At 37.9% G+C, this 23,392-nt stretch overlaps 3 protein-coding genes across 15 annotated transcripts; 2 read left to right on the top strand and 1 right to left on the bottom strand.

Moving 5' to 3' along the window:
- Positions 1-1,418: 1,418 nt before the first annotated feature.
- LOC116199595 (TMV resistance protein N-like) lies at positions 1,419-6,758 on the top strand. Of its 5 annotated transcripts, XM_031530021.1 has the most exons (6): positions 1,419-1,520; positions 1,642-2,289; positions 2,455-3,544; positions 3,833-4,105; positions 4,226-4,312; positions 4,448-6,758. In XM_031530021.1, the coding sequence occupies exons 2-6, from the start codon at positions 1,658-1,660 to the stop codon at positions 5,951-5,953; spliced, it is 3,588 nt and encodes a 1,195-aa protein (XP_031385881.1). In that variant the 5' UTR covers positions 1,419-1,520; positions 1,642-1,657; the 3' UTR covers positions 5,954-6,758. The 5 variants fall into 5 exon arrangements, with proteins under 5 accessions (XP_031385881.1, XP_031385877.1, XP_031385880.1 ...); XM_031530017.1 differs by having other exon boundaries at positions 4,226-6,758; XM_031530020.1 differs by having other exon boundaries at positions 1,423-1,520; positions 1,656-2,289; positions 4,226-6,758.
- A 6,194-nt stretch (positions 6,759-12,952) lies between these two features.
- On the top strand, positions 12,953-13,574 carry LOC116200333. The gene is made up of 2 exons (XM_031531193.1): positions 12,953-13,161; positions 13,244-13,574. The coding sequence occupies exons 1-2, from the start codon at positions 12,953-12,955 to the stop codon at positions 13,572-13,574; spliced, it is 540 nt and encodes a 179-aa protein (XP_031387053.1).
- A 2,941-nt stretch (positions 13,575-16,515) lies between these two features.
- LOC116200955 (TMV resistance protein N-like) lies at positions 16,516-22,287 on the bottom strand. 9 transcript variants are annotated; one of them, XM_031531972.1, is made up of 6 exons: positions 22,079-22,287; positions 21,933-22,006; positions 20,829-21,482; positions 18,679-19,753; positions 18,237-18,521; positions 16,516-18,144 (listed from the first exon to the last, which is right to left on the bottom strand). In XM_031531972.1, exons 3-6 carry the CDS (start codon positions 21,305-21,307, stop codon positions 16,702-16,704), a joined length of 3,282 nt encoding a protein of 1,093 aa, XP_031387832.1. In that variant the 5' UTR covers positions 21,308-21,482; positions 21,933-22,006; positions 22,079-22,287; the 3' UTR covers positions 16,516-16,701. The 9 variants fall into 9 exon arrangements, with proteins under 9 accessions (XP_031387832.1, XP_031387836.1, XP_031387835.1 ...); XM_031531976.1 differs by having other exon boundaries at positions 20,829-21,458; XM_031531975.1 differs by having other exon boundaries at positions 20,829-21,438.
- Positions 22,288-23,392: the final 1,105 nt, after the last annotated feature.

Raw genomic sequence — 23,392 nt, 5'->3', positions numbered from 1 at the left:
AAAACTCTCTCGCTTTGTCACATTATCACTTATTTATTAAGAATATTTCTTATCATTAATTATGCAGTATAATATATATTATTTGTAGATAGCCTAGCAAAATATATACTATATAGCTGCTATTCAGGAATTTTTTTATATTATAGCAATCGGATTACCGCTCATATATATTGTGGCAAAATATCGAGCTGGAAACCAATATAAAGGAGGATTTATAATATTTATAGAGTTGCTCTTTATATTATGGACAAATATATTCTTATAATATTAACCACCATCAAATTCTCGTTTATATAACATTGTTTGTTTATTCAATCAAATATATTATTTATATTTATATTGTTTATATAATATTGTTTGTTTATTTATATTTACTAATCTAACATTAAATATTCATAATATTTTCTTATCTAATATATATTAGAATATATAGATTATATTTTCTTTATTTTAGAAATATATATTTGCAGTATATACCATATATTGAGACTTAGACTAATATTATCGATTATATATATGTCGTGTATATCGTATAGTAGAACTTAGACTATTATTTCTTGAGATAAAAATTTTATTATATTGAAACTTTCATATTCGATAGGAAATTTTCATATTAATCTGTATGATGTTTACACTATATATAATGTGCATGTTTATTCGATATACTACCACCGATATCTCACATCAATTTAGTCGATTTGCAAGACTTCATTTGGTTTCGTCAGGTTTTCTCCAAATCCATGATCATCATATTCATGTTTTTTTTTCTGTAAAAGTAATTTTTTTAGGGTGTTATTTGGATGTTAGTTTGTTTGGTGCATTTATTACATGAAAATTTTTCTTTATTAATCTATACCTTAATAGATTGTGAGGTGATATAATGGTTTATCAAATATTAAAAGAATTGGGACCGAAAGAAGTAACAAAATTATCAATTTTGATATGATTTTCCTTGATAAAGAGGTATGCTTTACATGTTTAACCAAGTATATTATTTTATTAATCAAAATTAATTTTTTACTAATTTATTATTTCTAGTGAAATTAGGATTCATTGATGCATGTAAGTATAATAAAGTCTCGGATTGATCTATTTCAGACATTACTTTTAGAAGAAGCTTATACACAATTAATAATCTCAAGATAATTACACTCCCATCGAAGTATCGTCCAGTTAATATTCAAGTAAAGATATCGTTTTTGCTAGTAGATATGAATGATTTTCTGTAATTTGTTGATATCCTTAACATAATTCATTCGTTTTTAACGAAATTATATTTATGCATAACGTGTAAAATTATTTAAATTAGTTGCAATAAAAAAAAATTCAATTGAGCCCGTGCAACGCGAGAGTCTTCAACTAGTTTAAATTATTTAGAATACTATTCATATTTTTATATTGATAGTTTATTCATAAACTCATGTATTCGAGGGGGTCTTCTTCCTCTTGCTCCAATTGTTTGTCTTCCAGGTCAGCTGAGTAATCTGAAGAATCTGCTGTGCCGCCACTGCTTTCTGTAGGTACATTGTGCTTTTCCTAATTCCTCAGGTTGATTGATCTATCCTTTCCAGAGTCAACTCTTACTATCTTTTATCAGATCATATTCTTGCTGATTGCTCGCTTCCAATCGATCGATCTTAGAATTTGTTTAACAGAGATGTTATCCATGGAGGGAAAGAGCTCGAGTGACTCTATATGGGCTGATGCAACATCTGATGTGGACGAAGAACAATCTCATAAGACTGAGAAGAGCCAGTTAACAGATGAGTTATCCATGGGGGGAAAGACCCCGAGTGACCCTATATGGGATCATGCAACATTTGATGTGGACAAAGAACAATCTCATAAGACTAAGAAGCCCCGGTCAACTCCATTTATACGTGGAAGTAATGAGGTGGTCTTTAGCTATGCTGAGCGCCAGTCATCTAAAGATCTGGCCTCATATCTCAGTCTGACATTGGAGACAGCCGGAATCATCAACTACGGACATGACGGACTCATTGCTTCGGTGGAAGAAATCTATCAACCCATTTACATTCCCGTGATATGTGAGGATTATCTGTCAACACCGGATTGCCTGACTGAGCTTCGATACTTGTTGAATGCCTGGAAGCTAAAACCTGACAATGTGATTTTACCCATATTTCATGGCCTCAAACCCTCTGATACATTCAAAAGAGCCACAACAATAATCGAGAAATGTTGCTTGGAGCCACCGATTCGTGAGGCTTGCATTGAAGCTCTTAAAGAGGTTGCAAAGATGAGTGGATGGGTTGTCACCGATCCCTGGTATTTTCCCCCTTCTTGTCCTCCATGGTTCACTTTTACTCTGTACCCTGCACTCTTGTTAGCCACTATCAATGAACTTCAGTCTCTCTCGAGTGCTTGATATAATCTCCTCTTCCTTAATCTCCCCTGATACGCTCCTCCTGACAGTTCTTCGTGCTTTTGCAGCTCTGAAGAAATTGTGCACTTGATTGCTCAAGAAGTTGCAAGTATAATACATCCAAAATTTCCACAAGAAGGTCCATATTTTGTTGGAATTGATCGAAAAGTAGAACAGATCATGAATCTCTTAAATGCCGAAGTTAATGACAAAAGGGTAGTTGGTATACATGGGATGGGTGGTATTGGAAAGACTACTCTTGCAAAAGTCGTCTATAATCGTCTCTCAGCTTGCTTTGAAGGCTGTTGCTTTCTTCCAGATATCCGGCAGACAACCAAACGAATGAAGAACTGCTGTCAGAATTTGCAGACAAAATTGATCTCTGGCATATTAATGAGAGAGTGTGACGAGATTACTTCTGTTGATGAAGGAGTTAGCTATATGAGAGAAGTATTTTGCAATATGAAAGTGCTAATAGTTCTTGATGACGTGGACAGAAGGTTTAATCTCACAGAACTCATAGGAGAGCTCGATACATTTGGTCCCGGAAGCAGGATAATCGTCACCTCGAGATATGAAAAACATCTTCCAAGAGTTGATCAGACTTTCGAAGTTCCAGAGCTGTGTCGATGGGAAGTTCAGCTGCTTTTCTCCAGTTATACAGATGCAGATTTCCCTCCTTTTAACGAACTTGCCGCTGAAATTGTATCTGTTGTAGGAGGACTCCCTCTCGTTGTTGAAGTTATTGGATCAGTTTTATTTGGTAAAGGAGTTGCAGTATGGACAGAGACACTTCAAAAGTTAAAGCTTATACATTATAAGGGAGTGCAAGAAAAGCTGATGATAAGTTATGAAGCCTTGGATGCCCCGCAAAAACAGATGTTTCTTGATATAGCATGTTCAGTCAATGGAGAGGATCTGCGGATTGCATCATACATGTGGCATGAGTTCAGCACATCTCATTTATCTGGAGGAAGTGAATACCGGCATTTATTGTCCCTTGTAAAAATTGGAGATGACAATGAGTTGTGGATGCATGATGAACTACGGGAGCTAGGAAGACAACTACTTGCATGTCAATGTGGTGACACAGATTTCCCGATGGAAATTAAACCTCAGACAACATGGAGAGACTACGGCATGTTTGAGGGCGTGAAGGTAAACCTTTGGCCAACAAGCTATTGCTTGATGTTGCCTGTAATTTTGATCCAATTTTAACAAACAAGTAGTGTTAGGTAAGTTCAGCCAATATTCCTTGTAATTTATGCAAATGACACACAGTCCATCGTTTATAGGTTATTCATATCCTTTGAACAATCTATAGGAGCAATTTATTGATACACTGAATTTCTTGTTGATATTCTTCTGTTGTGTCATGGAACATCCTTTATTTGCAAGGAGACTTTCACTGATTTTCTTCTCAAAATCATTAATTTCTCATGATAGGGAAAGGAGAAAGTTGGAGCTCCCATTCCTCGATGTGATGATCTATCACCATACGAAGATATGAATACCCAAGGGATGACAGGCATAAGGTTTCTCATTGTGGAATATGGAAGCATCAATAGATATGATGCTTTTCCAGATTTGAGGTGGCTCCAGTTGCATGGGTGCCCTCAAAATTGCCAAGAAGCTATATTATTTCCGAAGAGTTTAGTTATACTGGACGTTTCATGGAGCAACATCACTGAAAGCTGGGAGGGCTGGGGGCAAATCAAGGTGGTGTAACATACATGGCTGTAGCCTCCTTTTCTTTTATATGGATATCTTTAACTTTGTCTGTTCGTCCATTCCAAAAGGATAAAAATTTTGATTTTGCCTAATTATCTCTTGCAACAGATGGTGGAAACGTTGAGAGTTTTGAACCTTACAGGCTGTAACCATTTAATCACGACTCCAAACTTCTCTGGTTTCCCAGCCTTGGAGGTACTGATTCTTGAGCAATGCTGCCATTTGGTTAAGATAGATCCATCGATTCGCCATCTACAGAACTTAGTTTCACTGAATTTGAACTTCTGCACTGAACTTAGCAACTTACCTAAAGAATTGGGCTTCATGAAGGCACTGAAGGAGCTGTTAATAGATGGAACTTCTGTGCAAGAAATTTCTCCGTCAATTGGTCATATTGAGACACTCCAAACTCTCAGTGCTTCTGGCTGTCTTTCACTCGATCGACTGCCCAGTTCAATTTGTTATCTAAGATCCCTTTTAGTGCTCTCTTTGGATCATGCAAGAATAACCCAAATTCCAAGTTCAATAAAAGAGCTGGTAAACCTTCAGAAGTTGTCATTAAGGAATTGTCGCTTGTTAGGAGAACTACCAAGTACCTTCGGAGAACTGGGATTTCCATTATGTGAGTTGGATGTTTCTAAAACGGGCATCTCAGAGTTGCCTGATTCAATTGGAAACCTTAGTAGCCTGAGAGTGCTTAAATTGGAGTCTTGTTTCATCGAGGAATTTCCTTCAACGATTGTCAGGCTTGAAAGACTAGAGGAGATCCACGCCTCATACTGCAGGAATTTGACAAAGTTCATTCCCTCTGATTCAGATAATGTTGCATTTGGGAGCCTTATGTCTTTGAAAACATTGAGACTGGGATTTTCTCGTATTTCTGAGTTACCAGAAAACTTCCGTGCCCTGCCGCGCCTCGAGACCCTCGACTTACTTCAGTGCAACATGCTCAGGAAATTGCCAGTTCTTCCCTCTAGCATAACTAGTTTGCGGTATACTTGTAAAGGAATGGAAAGACCAAGGCTCTTCTGGTTGGATAATTTGAAAGAAGTGCTTTTGGCAGATACTGATACTGAGAAACTCATTTGCCGAGAAACGGATTCTAGGGAACCTACGTTTTGGCCAGATGGTGGGCTACCAACGCAAGAACGTAACTTTTTCAATGGATTTTCACTGATTGGCTGTCCGAAAGTGAGGATTGTAGAATTTCGCCTTCCATGGGTCACTAAGATCTACTTTCCCATCTCTTCCCGGCTTCGTCATTCACTCAAGAAAGTTGTCTTGTCCTGTGTGAACCTACAATACGTTCCTGCATTTCCTCCAACATTGGTAAGTCTAACGTTTCAATACTGTTGGTCTCTGAAGTCTGCGTGCGTCCACGGGTTGAAAGCTTTGGAGGAATTATACTTGGATCACTCTGCCATCATTGAAATCCTCGACCTCCATGAGCTAGAAGCTTTGGTAATACTGAAGTTATCCCACTGCAGAATGGAACATCTGAAGGGGCTCCAGGAGCTAACGTCTCTAAGAAGTTTGACTGTCTCTCATTGTGATCACCTCAGCGAGTTTCCGGATCTGTCCAAACTGAAGGCTTTGGTGGAACTACACCTTGATAACTCTGCCATCAGTCAGATCTCCGGCCTCTCTAACTTACAAGCATTGGAGATTCTGAAGGTATCCAACTGTAGAGCACTGGAACATCTGGAGGGGCTACAGGAGCTAACGTCTCTAAGAAGTTTGACTGTCTCCCATTGTGATCGACTCAGCAAGTCGCCGGATCTGTTGGACCTGAACCCGCTGGAAGTCTCAGACATTCTGGGTGGTTGTGATGGCTGATGGTATTCAGAGCCTCTAAGGATTTGACATCAGACTAAAACTGAGATCCTCAATGTTCTTATTCAAGGGAGGAAGGACTAAAATTAGCATACATTTTCTTGTAAATTTCGTGCATGTATTAAAAAAAGAAGAAGAAAGGATTTATGACCTGCTCATTATGAATTCATCGTTGATCTGTTCGGTTCCCCCGTCCGAAACAAAGGGTGTCTTCTCCTCTTGTATAAGCTAGTTGAGCACATGTTGTGGATCCCAATGGGTTGCATCTCCGTGGATGGATAGAACTGACATTTTCTTTTTAAGGATTAGTTCTGCTACGGATCTAATTTTATACATAGTGATCTGTCTCGTTTAACGCTTGCTTTTCTCTTATCAGAAATCTACTGGTAGACTCAAAGATGTTCATTCACTGATGTCGCTCTGTCTACGGATTGCCCAGCAGTTGGCACCTGGTTTCCTTGCAGAGGCCCCGGACAGTCCGAAGCTTAAGTGTGAATAGGCCTCGACAAAGTTGATAGCATCTAAAGGACAGTAAATGTAACTCCACAATGCAACCACAAGACATTCGGCACAATGTCATGGAAAAGCCCCCCACCGGGATCATTTACAAATGCTTGCTCTCTGTATATATGTGTTTTTTTTTTTTTCCCTTTTGCATGTGAATGCTCTCTCCATGTCAAGGATGAGTGCGTCGAAGAAATCTTCCCGACTTTTGGAAGCATAGGCATCATTTATTTGCTCGGACCATGTTCTTTCTTTGGACATTGACTGCAGAAGTAGTCGTTATGTTTAGTGTTGTTTCCAGTAATTCTTTTCTACAATGATCAACAAATGACCTGTGGTTTATATTTGCAATTATTTTCCACAAGACAAATGGCCAGGTACGGTACGATTTCCCCAATTGTTATGGCAACGACAATCATCACGAATTTTCTATAAAAGCCATTAGCCCCCACACATGGCCCTTATGGCTGCCTCATTACATCCTAGACTTATGATTTGAAGCGGTTCAATTAGCTTATGTTCACTGGATTCGTATTTATACGTTGATAAATTCCAATTTAAGAAAGAAAGGAGTTGCCTCATTACATCCTTGACTTATCTTTGGTTTTATGTGAATCAATCAGTTTTAAGTGTATGAAAGTCGTGATTTGTCACCAATTGATCTCACTTTAACCAAAATCCGAGGTTCACGTTTCTGTTCTTCAGCTTGCTACTGCTACTGCAGAAAAACGCCCGAGAATTGTGGATAGCTTCAAGTGGAGAAGCGCTCATACTGGTGAATTGCTGCTGCTGCCTCTGTGACTTGATAATGAAACACTCTGAAGCATTTGATGTATGATATTTTTCTGGAGTATATGTGCGCTCTGAATCAGTATGCGTGTTTTGGACTTTCAATCCCAGCTGCTGCTCAAATATAAAATTCACACACAGTTCATTTTCTTTTGAAGGAATTATCGAAAACCTTTCCATGTATGTTATAGTAATCCAATTTATTCGCCGAAGAGATAACGAACTTTGTCACTGTCAAACGTATTGGCAGTTGTCGTCCATTTAAACAAGAGCATCCATCAGGTAAGCAAAAGGACCGGACCTGCAAATCGGTTGTCCTGATGTTAGGTCCTTCCAAGTCATCTGAGATTACATCAGAGAAATGCTTGGTTCTGCATTTTGTCATCTTCGGACCAATGTAGTGAAGAAGGTCGGGAAGTGAATCGAAAGAATCTGCCACATCCATATGTTCCATATGATACCCTCAGTTCCCACGTCACATTGAAATGCTTGTCCATGTGCTGTCCTTCCTCGGTTGTGATATAAACATGGTTAAGAAATGGCCCGTCGGCACGCATTCATACTGTCATTTATGCTTCGAATCAAGACCGGCTAAAATGCAATGATCGGGTTGGATAATATAGTATTATCAGAATCATATTCTAAATATATTCCTCCCCTCTTTAATAGTATAAATATACATATTAAAACTAAATCAAAAGCCCCACTTCATGCAAGGATGGATCTAGGGGATGTAGGGGTGCTGGGGTGCAATCGCCCATTTTGGATTTGAAAAAAATTACAAAATTTTTCTATTAAATTATTTTAATTTGCCCCCCACTTAAATTTATAATTTTATTACTCGTTTTTTCTCCTCTTGAATTTCATCCCCCTTCAATTAAATTTCTAAATTCGTCTTTGACTTCATGCCACTCTTCAGACATTCAAGCATGCGCGATATCCAGATAGGAAGAGATGACGACCCCATCCAGGCAGCTCACTCCATACCCATGAGGCTCCAAAGCGAGCTTACACCGTGGATTAGCATCCTCAGCATTCCATCAAAAACCAAATTTGAGAACTTAGCTCGACTATTTCACTTTTTTAATTACTTGGATGTCGCGGTAATTATAATGGTTCATGGCTAGGTATATATAGCATGAGTCGAATTGTAAGGCTTTGAAGGGAATGTCGTCATATGCTCAAATACCAGTTCATCACTCAAGCAGCCTCCCAAAAGACGTTATCAAGGCTTTTTATTTGACTTCGAGATCCCAACAGAAGTCATCCTCGACTAGCCAAGGTCGATCTCATGTTTAGGATGTTTCATTTTTTTTTTTAAAAAAAAAATTATTATTATTATTATTATTATTATTATTATTATTATTCTTTGAAATTATGTTTTTTTTTCCCTGTCTAGTTCTTGTAACTTTCTTGTTCATCTAGCTTAGTTGGCCTCATTTTCTATACGTTCAGTCACTTCCTGCAGCTTCTGTCCTATAGATGTGATTGCCTATAAAATTACACTCTTCCTCCAATCATATACGGGTGAATGGAACTATCGAAAAAAAAAATAGAATAATTTTGAAAATTCAACTTTTTTTGAGTCCATTTTTGTTTCATTGTATTTGCATTGGACACTCCAATTTTTCAAAAAAAATAATAATAATAATAAAAGAAACGTAATTTGATCATAGAAAGACTAATCTATTATTTTATTCCATGAGGTCTAATGGCATTGTTTTTTATTTGCTGAATGAGGTGTACTGGCATCAAATGGAACAAAACTAGCTTCTATCCAGACAAGACAAAAGCTAGCACATTCAAACATTCTCTTCTCATTGATTAATGAAAAAGGGAGAAAAAGACAAATAGACAAATGGGGTTTAACTTTTATATAGGAAAAAAAAAAAAGGAAATTAACTTTCATTTCCCCCAACTACCGCTAGTTGCGGAGTATTATAAAATATTTTCATGTTTGTTATTAATAATATAATTAGTTTTTATTTTAATAAATCTCAGTCATTAAGTATATTTTTTCGATGTGAACCTTGGTATTCGGAAGTCCAATTGAGCATCGACTAATCAAATCGAGCCAAGTCGGCCCACTAAGGAGTGAAGCCCTCCCAACGTGAATTTTTTACATTTACAATAACTCGAATTCGAAATCTTACTTAAACGGAACAGACGTCAAACCGTATGAACCAATCCACATTGGGTCATTAAGTATATTTTCAATGGTCATATTCAATAAAATTTCTGTACTTTCCGAATTATAATCTTGTAGCAAAACTTGTATTCAACATCTAATTAGTTCTGCTTTGCACTATTCCTTTTTTTTCCCCGAAGATTTTTATAGGTAATTGTGCCCGAGAATATCTTCCGCATATGAAGTGCTGGTTGTTTGATTAATTTCAGCACAATTTTTGAGTTCAAAACATATCGGTGAAAAAATTAAAAATTAAGTAAAATAAGCGCAGGGCATGGAAGTTTTAACATTATTGTCCTATGAACGCACTAATGCTCGTCAGGATAGATTGTAAAAGTAAAACCGAGAGCCGAGCGGAAGAAGCACCGCTTATCGGGCCATTGTGTAGAAAATGTGCCGCTTCTTTGTTTTTCCATATTTGTCTTCTTCTTTTTTTCAAAATTTCAGAGAAAAATGTAAAATCTTTTGGTCTTCCATATTTGACATTACAAATTTCAAAGCCCCGACTCGACCGTTAGACCCAAAACCCCTCACGGAGAGACAGACCGATTGAGGGGAGAGACCAAGGCAGAAGAAGAGAAACCCTCTCCCTCCGCAATGCTGACAATGGGGAGAAAACGGGTGACAACCCAAGGGCCCGCCTCATCGTGGGACCCACAACCAGAGATCAACCCGACCCCGAAGATCTCCCTCTAAGAGCAGAGCAGAGAGGATCGGATCGGGGAGAACGAGGAGCAGCTGCAGAAGTTCGGCATCATCGAACTCTCCGAGTAGCTCCGATTCTCCGTGCCGAGACGCACCCCGCAACGCCGTGGGTGAAACTTAATATATGAAATATGATGAAGAATAAAGTATAAAGTGATTACATAAGTTTAAATTTTATAAGTTCTATGCTTATTATTATGAGTTTTTGACCAAAACAAACTTATTTTGCAAACTTATACTCAAGTTGGACTTTCCCACGAAATAATTTCCAAACTAAACTTAAAGTGAGTAAAGATATCGTTTTTGCTTAGTCAATATAAATGATTTTTTGTAATTTGTTGATACCCTTAAAATAATTCATTCGTTTTTAATTAAATTATATTTATGCATAACTTGTAAAATTATATAGATTAATTGCAACAAAAAATATTCAATTGAGCAACGCACGAGTCCTCAACTAGTTTAAATTATTTAGAAGTATTATGCATACTATTCATATTTTTACATTGATAGTTTATTCATAAAGTCATGCATATATTTTTTACGAGTAATTTAAGTGATAAATTGCACGATAAATTAAAATCGTAATAGTATATAAAAAAAAATAAAGAAATTGATACCATGCCTAATGAAAAAGTTAATATTAGCCGGAATTCGGCCAATATTTCACCTAAAAAAATATTTTACAAAATTAACATATTGCATTAAACAATAGATTAATATCTTAAAAAATCACAAAATATCGCGAGTCGCACATTCAGCTTTTTTATGATGTGGCTGTTCAGTTGGATGAAAATTTTAATTATTATTATGCTGGGAGCTTATTCGATCCCAGACTGGAATCGATCCAGTTGAATATAATCTATTATGTCCAACTGGACCGGATCCGGTCCGAGATTGGATGAATTTCCATACATTTAAGGTTTTTGTGCAAGAGGCTGCGCAAAATCAGGGTCGGTCAGGTTCACAAAATTTAATGATATAGAAGTTGACTTTAGCACCTCGTGGTAGGTAAGCCTATGCCATGGATCAGAATTGGCCCTTGCAACTCATGAATTCAAGCTGAGTAATCTGAAGAATCTGTTGGGCTGCTGGCGCTTCTCCTCAGTCGTTGCTCTGTCTTTCTCTCAAACCCCTTAACTTTTCTTCTTCGGGCACAAGTCCCCTGGATCTTCCGTTCCTGTAATAATTGAGCCACTCCCTTCTTCAAGTATGCCGCCTGCCGCAGGGCGTCATTGCTTGACTCTACTTTCTGCAGGACTTCCACTATTATTCGACAACCAGTGGCCGCCGCCGACGCACTTCACCATATCTCAAGTTGTTTCCTTAGGCCCCGTTTGTTTTGTAAGAAATTTGATTTTAACTTTAACTTTAACTCAACACACTACACAACAAAAAAATACATGTTTCCCAAGTCAAATTTATAATCACATCTTATTTGTCCTTTTCCACAATCAAAATCAAAGTAACTTTAACTCTGAATCCAAACTGCCCTCTGTTTTTGTGGTGTTGAATTAATACTATTCAAATTCATCGAAATGCCACTGTTTCTGTTTTCTATTTAATCTAACCGCCCATGATTGGGATTAAATATGCCATCCTCCTATAGAGTATTAAATTGAACTGGACTATCCGATTTGGAACCTCTCTTCTTCTTCTCCTTCTCCTTCTCTGGGCACCCCCTCCTCCCGAGGAGGCGACTTTGCCCTGGACACGAGAGATTGCCGGGAGGGGGACCCCGATCTCCCCCCTTCCCCTTTCTCTCTACATTAAACCTGAAGAGAGAGAGGGAATGGGGGAAGATCGGGTCCCCCACCACAATTCTTAAAAATAAAATAAAATAAAATAAAATAAAAAAACCAGATGATTGAAACTACGTCTATTTGAAGGTTTGCCTACTTAGATGATCGAAACTATGTCGTTTTGAGGGGTTTTGATTAATTAAATGATCGTCGTTTTGAATCCATTAAGGCCAACGTCGAGATTAACGGGCCAAATCATTAGATAACAGCCTTTTCCGTCAGGGACTTGAAGGAAACATAGATGGAGAGGGACTGCATTGCACAAACCTTTCAAAACAGCATGACCAATTTGTACACTATCTTTCAGGGATTAATCCGCTAGCGAGGTATTTTTTAGGGACCAAAAAGTGAATTTACTCAATAAGAAATATTTACAGGTTAATAAGAGTAATGCATATAGCCAATCATATCGTGTAATTTATGATAAGTCTGTAAAGGAGCCCCACGACTTAATTTGGCTGCATCCCATCTAATCTGTCCCTACTGGTTCGGTTTTGAAGTTTTATGCCTCATCAGATGATAGGGCGGGAGTGGATCAGATGGCCAATTGTTTTGACTATTGGATGGAAATCAATAAGATCATCCGTGCTAATGTCAAATCAGATCATGGTTTCTCATGATCAAATCCATGATTTGGGATGACGGGACATTCGATGATGTAAAACGCAGTAGCAATATTAGACTGTCTCCAGCGGGGGATTCAACTCCGTCTCTCTTAGCCACGTGACCAAGAGAGACGCATTCTGCTGGAGTGGAGTGGAGTGCGTCTTCACTCGTCATGCTCGTCTCTTTGTAGAGAGACGCCAGAGAACCAATCATGAGCTGTCATGTGGCGATTCATGTCTTTTATAGCTTTAAACGATGGAATGGCTCTTTTGATAGGTAGGGCCCGCTGCTCTCACCTCGTGGCATACAATGAGTCACACAATTACTTTTATCTTTTTAAAAAAAATGTAAAGCGAGATTACTTCTGCTGATGAAGGAGTTAGCTATATGAGAGAAGTATTTTGCAATATGAAAGTGCTAATTGTTCTTGATGACGTGGACAGAAGGTTTAATCTCACAGAACTCATAGGAGAGCTCGATACAGATATGAAAAAGATCTTCCAACATTTGATCAGACTTTCGAAGTTCCAGAGCTGTGTCGATGGGAAGTTCAGCTGCTTTTCTCCAGTTATACAGATGCAAATTTCCGTCCTTTTAATGAACTTGCCGCTGAAATTGTATCTGTTGTAGGAGTACTCCCTCTTGTTGTTGAAGTTATTGGATCAGTTTTATTTGGTAAGGGAGTTGCTGTATGGACAGAAACACTTCAAAAGTTGCTGTATGGACAGAAAAGCTGATGATAAGTTATGAAGCCTTGGATGCCCCGCAAAAACAGATGTTTCTTGATATAGCATGTTCAGTCAATGGAGAGGATCTGCGGATTGCATCGAACATGTGGCATGAGTTCAGCACATCTCATTTATCTGGAGGAAGTGAATACCGGCATTTATTGTCCCTTATAAAAATCGGAGATGACAATGAGTTGTGGATGCATGATGAACTACGAGAGCTAGGAAGACAACTACTTGCATGTCAAGGTGGTGACACAGATTTCCAGATGGAAATTAAACCTCAGACAACAAACAAGTAGTGTTATGGTAAGTTCCGCCAATATTCCATGTAATTTATGCAAATGACACACGGAGTCCATTGTTCAAAGGTTTATTCATATCCTTTGAACAATCTATAGGAGCAATTTATGAATACACTTAATTTCTGTCGAACCTGAAAATGCTGAGTCTCAGACATTCTGGGTGGTTGTGATGGCCGATGGTATTCAGAGCCTCTAAGGATTTGACATCAGACCAAAACTGAGTTCCCCAATGTTCTTATTCAGGGTAGGAAGGATTAAAATTAGCAAACATTTTTTTTTTCTAAATTTCGTGCATGTATTAAAAAAAAAAAAGGAGAAAGAATTTATGACCTGCTCATTTTGAATTCATTGTTGATCTGTTTGGTTCCCCTTTCCGAAACAAAGGGTGTCTTCTGCTCTTGTATTCGCTAGTTGTGCCCATGTTGTGGTTCCCAATTGGTTGCATCTCCGTTGATGGATAGAACTGACATTTTCTTTTTAAGGATTAGTTCTGCTACGGTTCTAATTTTATACATAGTGATCCTTTGCTCAAATACTTTATCGCTCGAGCAGCCTCCCGAGAGACGTTATTGAAGCATTTACTTGACTTCGAGATCCCAACCGAAGTCATCCTTGACTACCTCGACTAGCCAAGGTCGATCTCATGTTTGGGATGTTTCTTTTTTTAAAAAAAAAAATTCTTTGAAATTATGTTTTTCCCTGTCTAGTTCTTGTAAACTTTCTTCCTCACATATAAGCTTTGTTGGCCTCATTTTGTATAAGTTCAGTCACTTTCCGCAGCTTCTGTCCTAGAGATGCGATTGTTTATAAACAATAATTTAGATGATTCAACTTCTTTTGAATCCATTTTTTGTTAATTGTATATATGCATTGGGCACTTCAATTTTTTTTTAAAAAAAAAGATCTTAGAAAGACTAATTTATTATTTTATCACATGAGGTTTAATGGTTTTAAATGGAACAAAATAGCTACTTTCCAGACAAAAGCAAGCACATTCAAACTTTCTCTTCCCATTGATTAGATGGAAAAGGAAGAAAAAGACAAATAGACAGAACGGGGTTTAACTTTTATATATAAAAAACGATTTTTTTATTTATAAATAGGAAATTAACTTTCATGTCCCCATAACACGAGTGCGGATTATTATAAATTATTTTCATGTTTATTGTTAGATTATTAGCAATTGTTTTTTTCATTATTCCAATAAATCTCACTCATTATATATACTTTCAATTTCAATGGTCATATTCAACAAAATTTTAGTACTTTCCAAATTTTAATCGTGTAGTAAAACCTGTATCCAACATCTATATTTCTGCTTTGCACAACAATTTTTTTTTTTTTTGCCCTCGGAGATTTTTATTGGTCATTGTGCCCGAAAATATCTTCCACATGTGCACCATCAGTTGTTTGATTTAATTCAGCACAATCTTCGAGTTCGAAACATAACAGTAAAAAAAGATAAAAATTAAACAAATCAAGCGTATGGCATGAAAGTTTCAACAGTATTTTCGTAAGAAATGTATTAATACTCATCACGTCAGATTCTAAAAGTGAAACTGAGAGCCGAGAAGAAGAAGCACCGCGCATCGGAGCCATCATGTAGAAATGTCCCGCTTCTTGTTTTTCCATTATTACATATCTATCTATTTTTTTTCAAAATTTTGGAGAAAAATGTAAATCTTTTATGTATTCTATAGTTGACGTAACAAATTTCAAATCCCTGACTCGACCGTTAGACCCAAAACCCCTCACAGAGAGACAGGTCGATTGAGGGAAAAAAATATATCAATTGAGTATCACTTGTTCATTTTGAATGAGTAACAAACAATCAAAATAGTTATAAATGAAAATCTGTGAGGCCTCTGTGGAATATTTACTCCGATTGAGGGGAGAGACCAAGGCAGAAGAAGAGAAACCCTCTCCGTCTACAATACAGACAATGGGGGAGAAAAAGGGCAACAACCCAAGGGCCCGCCTCAACACCGGACCCACAATCAGAGATCGACCCATATGAGCAAGAGCAGAGACGACCAGATCAGGGAGAACAAGGAGCGGCTGCAGAAGCTCGGCATCATCGAACTCTCAAAGAGAAGCTCTGGTCCTCTGCTCGAGACTCACCCCGCACCGATGTGGCTCCGGCGAGGGCTGGCACACTCTTGTGCTGGAATCCAACAAGATGTTTGGTTTAACAAGCATAGAAAATCGACTCAACCTAAATATTGAGATTGTGACATTTTTTTTTATGAAAGCAAAAGAGTTAATTAGGGAATGTAGATGGAGTTGAGGCCTAATGAGAAGTGCCAAGATTTCGATGACATAGCTTTATAAAATGGACCAATATTGGAACAAGCACAGCCAACATACTTTCTTCTGCAATGTTTAGGGTCTCTTGACCTTTAACCGAATATTTTCAGTTCTTGGATATTCTATGCCAATGATCGGACTACATTTTGCTTTTCCTTTTTCGAAGTGCGCCGTAGTATCTAAAAGTTCAATAGATCTCGATTAATTTAAATTGGGCTGACCCACCAAGAATAAAGTCTTTTTTTAATTTAAAAGATTCAAAATCGAGATTTTATTTAAAAGAAATAAACACCAAATTATTTTAACTAAACCAAGTTACTTGCTTTCTAATTTTTATACAGCATTACTGTGATATGTACCACCTTTTGACTTAAAATTATGGTCGTCTAAGAGCTATATCATATTAACATACTACTTTGGGACAAAAGCATACTTTGGAATAGTCCACGAGTCATGGTTTCGAATCCCACTTTGCACGCATAGCCCCCAAGCCAGTTATGAGAAATACAAAAAACAAAAGACATTATAACAATCACATTACAAGGACTTATTTACTAGATTTCAAAAATGCAGGATATGTCATCTTCAGATATCGGATTTATTCAAAAAAAGAAAAAAGAAAAAAAGAGGGTAATTTCACCTAAAGAACAAATTAAATTTGACTCTGTCGAAGTTTTGTCATCCCAACAGTACAGGAAAAAGAAAAGAGGAGCATGTCTATGAGATACATGTCGTCTAACACACCAATCATAGCTGGGAGATCCATATAGAAATGTCAGAAGTTACATGAAGAAATGAAATCATCATAGCGCTTGTACTACCTATTCCAATACTCAATATCCTTCTCCTGCAGCATCTCAAAGTGGGACAAATCCGGTAAGTTCGCCAGAGAACTACAGTGAAATATCGTCAAGTCCCTCAGATGTCGCAACCCTTCAAGCGCCTCAAGTGTCTTCACGGTGCAATAGGATACTCTCAAGACTTGCAGTGCTTCCAAACGATGGAGGCCACAAATGTTCGCCATCTCACAATGTTCAAGTTCTAACTCTAGCAGGCCATGCATGTTAGATAGATCTGGCGAATTACTCGACGACCTACAATTTTGCAGGGACAATCTTGACAACCTCGAGGGCAGTTGTGGAAGGTGTTGCAAGTCTACATATATAAGAGTAAGCTTCCTAAGCCGAGAAAGACCTGCAAAATTTCCAGGTAGCCGCAGCTCAAAGTGGTTCGTAAAGGACAGCTGCAATGCCTCCAATTTTGGCAGTCTCGAAACCCATTCAAAGTCCTGAGGAAGTCTAGAGCTGTAACCTGTGGCATCAAGGCGCAAGTGCAGCTCCTTCAAATTCACCAAGTTCGAGAGATTCGGAACCACTTTCAGTTCATTAGATCCTGCATACAGAGCAACTAAACTTGAAGGCAGATCCGGTAGCGCCTGAAGCTTCTTGCATTCACGCAAGTCTAGGATCTGGAGATTAGCAAGTCGTCCGCGAACTGTTGCTGGAAGACCGCAAATTTTTGTGTGGGAGAGTCTCAGGATTCTCAAAGTTGTGGAAATGCCATTAGAAATTTCCCCTGTCAAACTTCGACAGAACGAGAAATTTACCTCTTTCAGGTTTGGCAAGTCGGCTATGGCATCAGGAAATTCCCGCAGGAAACAGCCTTCCATCTTCAACGCTTGCAACTTTGTCAAATCCTTGAAGGAAAGAGGTAATTCGTCAATCCTCGTGTTCGTCAGGTCTATATCAGATAGCGATTCCAGACCACCAAGAGAGTCGGGAAGCTCTAAAAGATTTTGACAGTTCCGCAGAGACAGAGATTCAAGTTTTGCTAGTTCCCCAATTGATCTCGGCAGTTTCTCTATAATCGCATCATCCAGAGCAAGATGCGAAAGAGATTTAAGACCACCGATCGAATCGGTTGTCTCACGCAGTCGTTTACAGCCACGAGCGCTGAGAGTTTTAAGTTGCTTCATCGACCCATTTGGGAAATGTAGTTTACTTACAGAAGTTCCATCAATTAGAAGCTCCTTTAAACATGTCATGAAACTCAATTCACTTGGCAAATTGGCAACTTCACAGCACATCTTCAAATTTAAGGACTCTAATTCCTTGAGATAGCGGATGGATGGATCAATTTGCCTCAACCGGCGGCAATCTTCAAGAGTCAATACTTTTAAGGTCATTGAAGCAGGGAATTCAATACATCCGGAAAGGTTCACACAGGCTTTGAGGTCTAAAACTTTCAGTTTCCTAGTCGACTGCAAAAGATTGAGAGTGAAAAATGAATTTGTCAAGGATTTGCATCGTGTTAGTCTCAATCCCAGATCAGAATAGAAGAAACAAATCATACCTTCATGATTTCGGTCCAACTGTATATGTCTCTAGTAATTTGACTGTACGACAGATTGAGGATGACTACATCATCAAGATGCAAGTTAAGAAGATCAGCCATTTTAGAGCAACCTGCCCAATCAAGCCACCTTAAAGTCGGCAGACAGTTCCGGAAATCCCCTTGAATATTTGCTTGGTCCAATTTGAGGAACCTTAAGTTTGATAGAGGATTAAAGTCTCCTGGACTGAAACTCTTGGATTCATCATTAAATGCCAGACCAAGTCCAATGACCTTTCGAGTTCCCTGCCAATGAAAGAGATAGAACAATCAATTGTGAATCATTTAAGATATTTTCACCGCAGAACTCAACAACAAACATGTTTTTCAACGATAAAAAAGGTTTTTTGGAGGTGCACGCAATCTACTTGAGACAGTTGAGAATGTGGTACACAAAGTTTACCTCTCTATTTTGCAGCGTGGAGATAGCGTCATCATGATTCCATAGCCTACTGCGTTTTCCGGGTTCATCAGGACTCTCATTTCGAACAATTTCACGGCCAAGATCTCTTAGCAAATCATGCATCCATAGCACACCATTGTCTCCAATTTTCGCCAAAGATCTGGAAATCAGCGTCTCAATTGCAATAGATTTATGTTTGTCCCACATATAGCGTGCGATTCTCTGATCCTTTCCAATGAAAAAACAAGCTATGTCAAGGAATACCTCCCTTTCGCTCTCGTCTAGGGATTCATAGCTTATCATCAACTTCTCCTTGACTTCTGCATCAGGTATTAGTTTCAATTTCTCAAGTGTGCCTTCCCAAATATCCATTGCTTTAGTAAATAAACGACATCCTATAACCTCAAGAGCTAAAGGAAGCGCTTTAACAGCTGCAACTATTTCCCTGGAGAGATTGTAATAGCCCACTTGAGGGGTATCCATATGAAATGCATGCTTGCAGAAAAGTTGAAGAGCTTGATCACCATTCATGCATTCAACTTCATAATTCTCGACAGCTTTAAGAATGTCACCTTTCCTTGTTGTCACAATTATCGTGCTTCCTGGACCATAGTGATTCAGCTCCCCCAGAAATTCTAGTTGTTTGCGGTTGTCCAAATCATCCAGAAGAATGAGAACCTTTGTCTTGGAAAACCTCTCTCTCATGAAACGAACGCCTTCATCCAGAGAATTGAACTTTAATTTCTTATTTAGGAGCTCGGAAACTAATTGCCTTTGCAATCGCCGGAGTCCACTTATTTCTTTTGATGCTTCCCGAATGTTGTCGACATGACCACAAGCCTCGAACCGATGGCACAGTTGGTTGTAAACAGCCTTTGCAAGCGTTGTCTTGCCAACCCCTCCAATCCCATGAATGACAATGATTCGTACATCATTAGAAGCAACATCAAGTCTTCTCATTACCTCTTCTACGTTATGGTCAAGCCCAACTAGATTCTCTGGCAATCTCAGTTCAGGCTTCTTCAATATCCCACGAACTGCTGAAATTATACCCTGTATAGCTTTGCTATGATACCTACCAAGTAAATGACCAATGAAGATAGTAAGTGAAAGAATGAAACTAATAAATTGAATGATCGAAATGATTTCGATCTATAATATATAGTAGAATATATATAGAACTAGGCAGGTTGCCTGTACATGCAAGGATTTCCCTATTGCTTGAGTGCACGTTACGGTACTGCTATAATTAAATTTAACTCATATCTCTTATATTGACAACATAAATTAGCACAAAGACAATTGAGAATAGTAACAACCAAATCAATTATTGACTGAAAATAATGTTAATTAGAAATAAAAAAAAATCTTAATACAAGTAAAAGTTAGTGGATACAATCTCAATGTTAATTCATGTAAAATGTAGTGGGTATGATCTCAATGAGTAGAAGAAGATGAGAAGGAAATTTTTTTACAGAAACATAAAACTGGGAAAAACAAAAGCGCACAAGAAGCAAAGAAACTGATGTTTATATATTAATTATGCCTTCATGGTAAGTTTCTTATTAAAAAAACGAAATATATATAAATAAACACAAATTTTATAATGCATATGATACATATATTTGGCCAAGTATTTTAAGCAACTGCACTCAAATTAAACAAGATATGGAAAAACATAAAATGTGGCCCCAAAATAATATTTTGATTAGTTATTTAATTAAAATTTAATATACAATTGGTTAACTAATCTATTCAAGATTCCAAAAAAATTAAAACGGGTCTGTCCTTAAGAGCAGGCGAGTAATACAATTGTAAGAGTTTTACTATTTAGTGATACGACCTGGCTCGAACTGGACTAATCGGGGCCCATTGGCCTTCTGGATATCAGGTACACATGGAAAAAAGCTACAAAGTTATCGAGTTATCAACACAACATTGGGAAAAAGAAAAGATCAAACAGCCTCAGACACAATCATCTGGTTTCCAGTAAAAAAAATTTTAAAAAAAATAAACCACAATCATCATCTGATAGAGGTAGGACTCCCTGCCGATAACGAAAAATAAAGAAAGAAGTAAACCTTTCCCCTAGCAATTAAAGAAGGAAAAGTAGAAGATAGAAATAGGAGCAGTGGATAAATCGAACTTACCCATTCTCGAAGTTTTGCAAGTCCCAACCCTTTAGGTGTCCAATCTTTTCAAGAGCGTACTTCCACATGCTGATCGTCTCAGGGTCCACTCCATTCTGTTCATGCTCTGTGAATGAGATTTTGAAGGTATCGTTTTGGTGTTTTACGACAGAGGGCTCGACATCGAAGAAAATAGGCAGGATTTTGTGATCGCCCTTCCCTTGGCACTCCATCATTTGTTGCACCTCCATGAGGCAACTCTTGCTGGATGCGTAGTCTCGGGAAAAGATAGGCATGGACATTTTCGATTGCTGGATGGCTTGCACAAGCTTGGGATCGATGGGTTCTCCCACGGGAAGCGCCTCTTCATCTCTGAAGACCGAGATCCCAGCATCCTTGAGACCGCGGTAGAGGCAGTCGGCAAAGCTTTTACGAACATCACGCCCTCTGAAGCTCAAGAAGACATCGTAGATCTTTGAAGAGCAGCTAGAGACATCCATTGTTAAATTTTGGGCTCCCACCAGTGCGTCTAAATCATTTCCGTTGATCAAAAAATCTAGCCAGCGAATACTACCCCGACAACTGCTCCTGAAACAAGGTCTCCCATTATCACAGCAAAATCACCGGAAACCTGTTTCCTCGATCAAAAAGCTGGAAGCTTTTAGAGAACACAACCTATGCCGAACAGAAAGAAGCAAAAGTGCCACTGGCAGAGCTTAGGTGGAAGCTGATTCAAGAAAATAATGAACACACGCACAACCCAAAAAAGAACGAGGATTTAACGAACCCAATAATCTTTAATCTCGGCGTCCAACTTAAATTTTATAAGTAAAGCAAAAGGAAACAGAGAGAAACTGCATTATAAAAGCCATGTCAAGAAGTTGATAACAGCAAATGCCCTTTGAGCTACAGCTTCATCTAGCCAGCTTACACACTTCAGTACTCTACCAGGATCAGGGTAGAACTAAAACAGGCAAATTCGAGCTCTCAGTTCTGAGCTGTACGCTCAAATCAAGGAATCAATTTATTATGCGCCCTTTGAGCTGAAAGCTTAATACATACTTATCCAAAAAAGATGGCTTAGAGACAGAACCACTAAGAGAGAGAGAATTTTACAGAACCCACCACGGGGAATCGGAAAATTTTAACCGGTTCTTTAGCTTCAAGAGGTCGTCTTGTCTGGTAAGGATGCCTGGGAACTGTAAGAAAGACGAAGGAACAGGATTAACACAAAGAGGAGCTTATGGAAGAATCCCACTTCAAGAAATCACCTGTACCAAATAATTCGTTGATGCAAAACTTCAAGCTGTTGATTAATGATGATGATGAGCCAAGACGAGTACTTTGGAAGAATTAGTCCACAGAAAGAGGGAGAGGAAATGTGCCCGGATCGCGTCGCGGTGTGAGCGGATTGAATCCGCAGCTTCTGAAGCTTCCGACTTAGCTCGCATTGACTTGAAGCCATTGTCGCCGGTCTTTGTTTTATTCTTTAAAAAAAAAACGATAAATTATAATGGTAGCCTAAAAGGTTTTAAAAATATATCAAATTGATTAAAAAAAATTTATTATTTGATAGTATAAAATATTTTAAAATTATAACATGATAGTACAAATTGTCATCTCGTCATTGACATCGTCAAACCAATGTTGATGGTGCAAAATCGATTTTTATGGGACATTACATGATGGTGTAAAATTTTTTAAAACTATAACTTAATAATATAAAATATTTTACGTAACTTATATAATGGTGTAAAATTTATAATATTGTAAAAAACTGTTTTTGGTGAGATAACGATTTGTACTATCATGTGATAACTTTGAAACATTTTGTATCATCAAGTAGAAAAAAAATTTTAGACCAAATTAATATATTATTAAAACTTTTTAAATCATTAGTATAATTAATTAAAAAAAATATTTCAAAAGTTTTCCAGAAGATCGATCCAATAGGAGAGATTCTGTCGGAAAACTGATCGGAGGAGACAGGGGACAAATGGCGCTCACATGGGACTGTCTTTTATAATAACAATAATAAGAAGCGTGAATTATGGGTCATGATTGTTAGTAAAACAATTACTGTACTCTACTTTATTTATGCTAGATAAAGACAAAAGTCGATGTAGAATTTTAGTTTTTGATGGGCCTATAAGTTTGAAAACATGGCACGGCAAGCCCCCTTCCGGGCCGAATTATATTTTTTTTCCTTTTCCTTTTCCATGCCTCCTTACTATTGTCAAATAACCCTATGTCTCGAAAGGCCAGGGCATCCCTTTAATTGTTGACCCATGTACTTCATGACGGTGGAATTTTTAATTTTTTTCTTTCACACCTTCCCATTTTTACTATTTTACATAGAGCATCATCCGATGAGATTCGTTTGACGAACGTGCTAACGGTCAAGAATTTGTTCATCTCATTTTATGAAGTAAATCGCCCGTTTAGAAGACATGTATAGAAATAAATGTTTACATTAATTGAATGGATTTAATAAAATTGGCAAAATCAATTTTCGAATAGAGAAAGTATTGCTGCTAATTTCAAATATAAAGATCTCAGTGCATATCATCGCCCTCTTCTTTCTG

Source organism: Punica granatum, chromosome 3 (assembly GCF_007655135.1).
Source record: "Punica granatum isolate Tunisia-2019 chromosome 3, ASM765513v2, whole genome shotgun sequence".
In the NCBI taxonomy this organism is placed as follows: Eukaryota; Viridiplantae; Streptophyta; class Magnoliopsida; order Myrtales; family Lythraceae; genus Punica; species Punica granatum.
Note: the sequence above shows the minus strand (reverse complement) of the source record. Positions and strands in the feature narration are given on the sequence as shown.

What these genes read in the sequence shown, in the direction of transcription:
- LOC116199595 (XM_031530017.1), top strand. Translation starts at nt 1,658, where the DNA reads ATGTTATCCATGGAGGGAAAGAGCTCGAGTGACTCTATATGGGCTGAT. An exon ending in TGGGTTGTCACCGATCCCTG is followed by an intron (nt 2,290 to 2,454) that starts GTATTTTCCCCC and finishes GTGCTTTTGCAG; the next exon opens with CTCTGAAGAAATTGTGCACT. An exon ending in GCATGTTTGAGGGCGTGAAG is followed by an intron (nt 3,545 to 3,832) that starts GTAAACCTTTGG and finishes TTCTCATGATAG; the next exon opens with GGAAAGGAGAAAGTTGGAGC.
- LOC116200333 (XM_031531193.1), top strand. Translation starts at nt 12,953, where the DNA reads ATGAAAGTGCTAATTGTTCTTGATGACGTGGACAGAAGGTTTAATCTC. An exon ending in ATGAACTTGCCGCTGAAATT is followed by an intron (nt 13,162 to 13,243) that starts GTATCTGTTGTA and finishes CTGTATGGACAG; the next exon opens with AAACACTTCAAAAGTTGCTG.
- LOC116200955 (XM_031531970.1), bottom strand. Translation starts at nt 21,307, where the DNA reads ATGGATGTCTCTAGCTGCTCTTCAAAGATCTACGATGTCTTCTTGAGC. An exon ending in TTGCAAAACTTCGAGAATGG is followed by an intron (nt 19,754 to 20,828) that starts GTAAGTTCGATT and finishes TTTACTTGGTAG; the next exon opens with GTATCATAGCAAAGCTATAC. An exon ending in CCACGCTGCAAAATAGAGAG is followed by an intron (nt 18,522 to 18,678) that starts GTAAACTTTGTG and finishes TTTCATTGGCAG; the next exon opens with GGAACTCGAAAGGTCATTGG.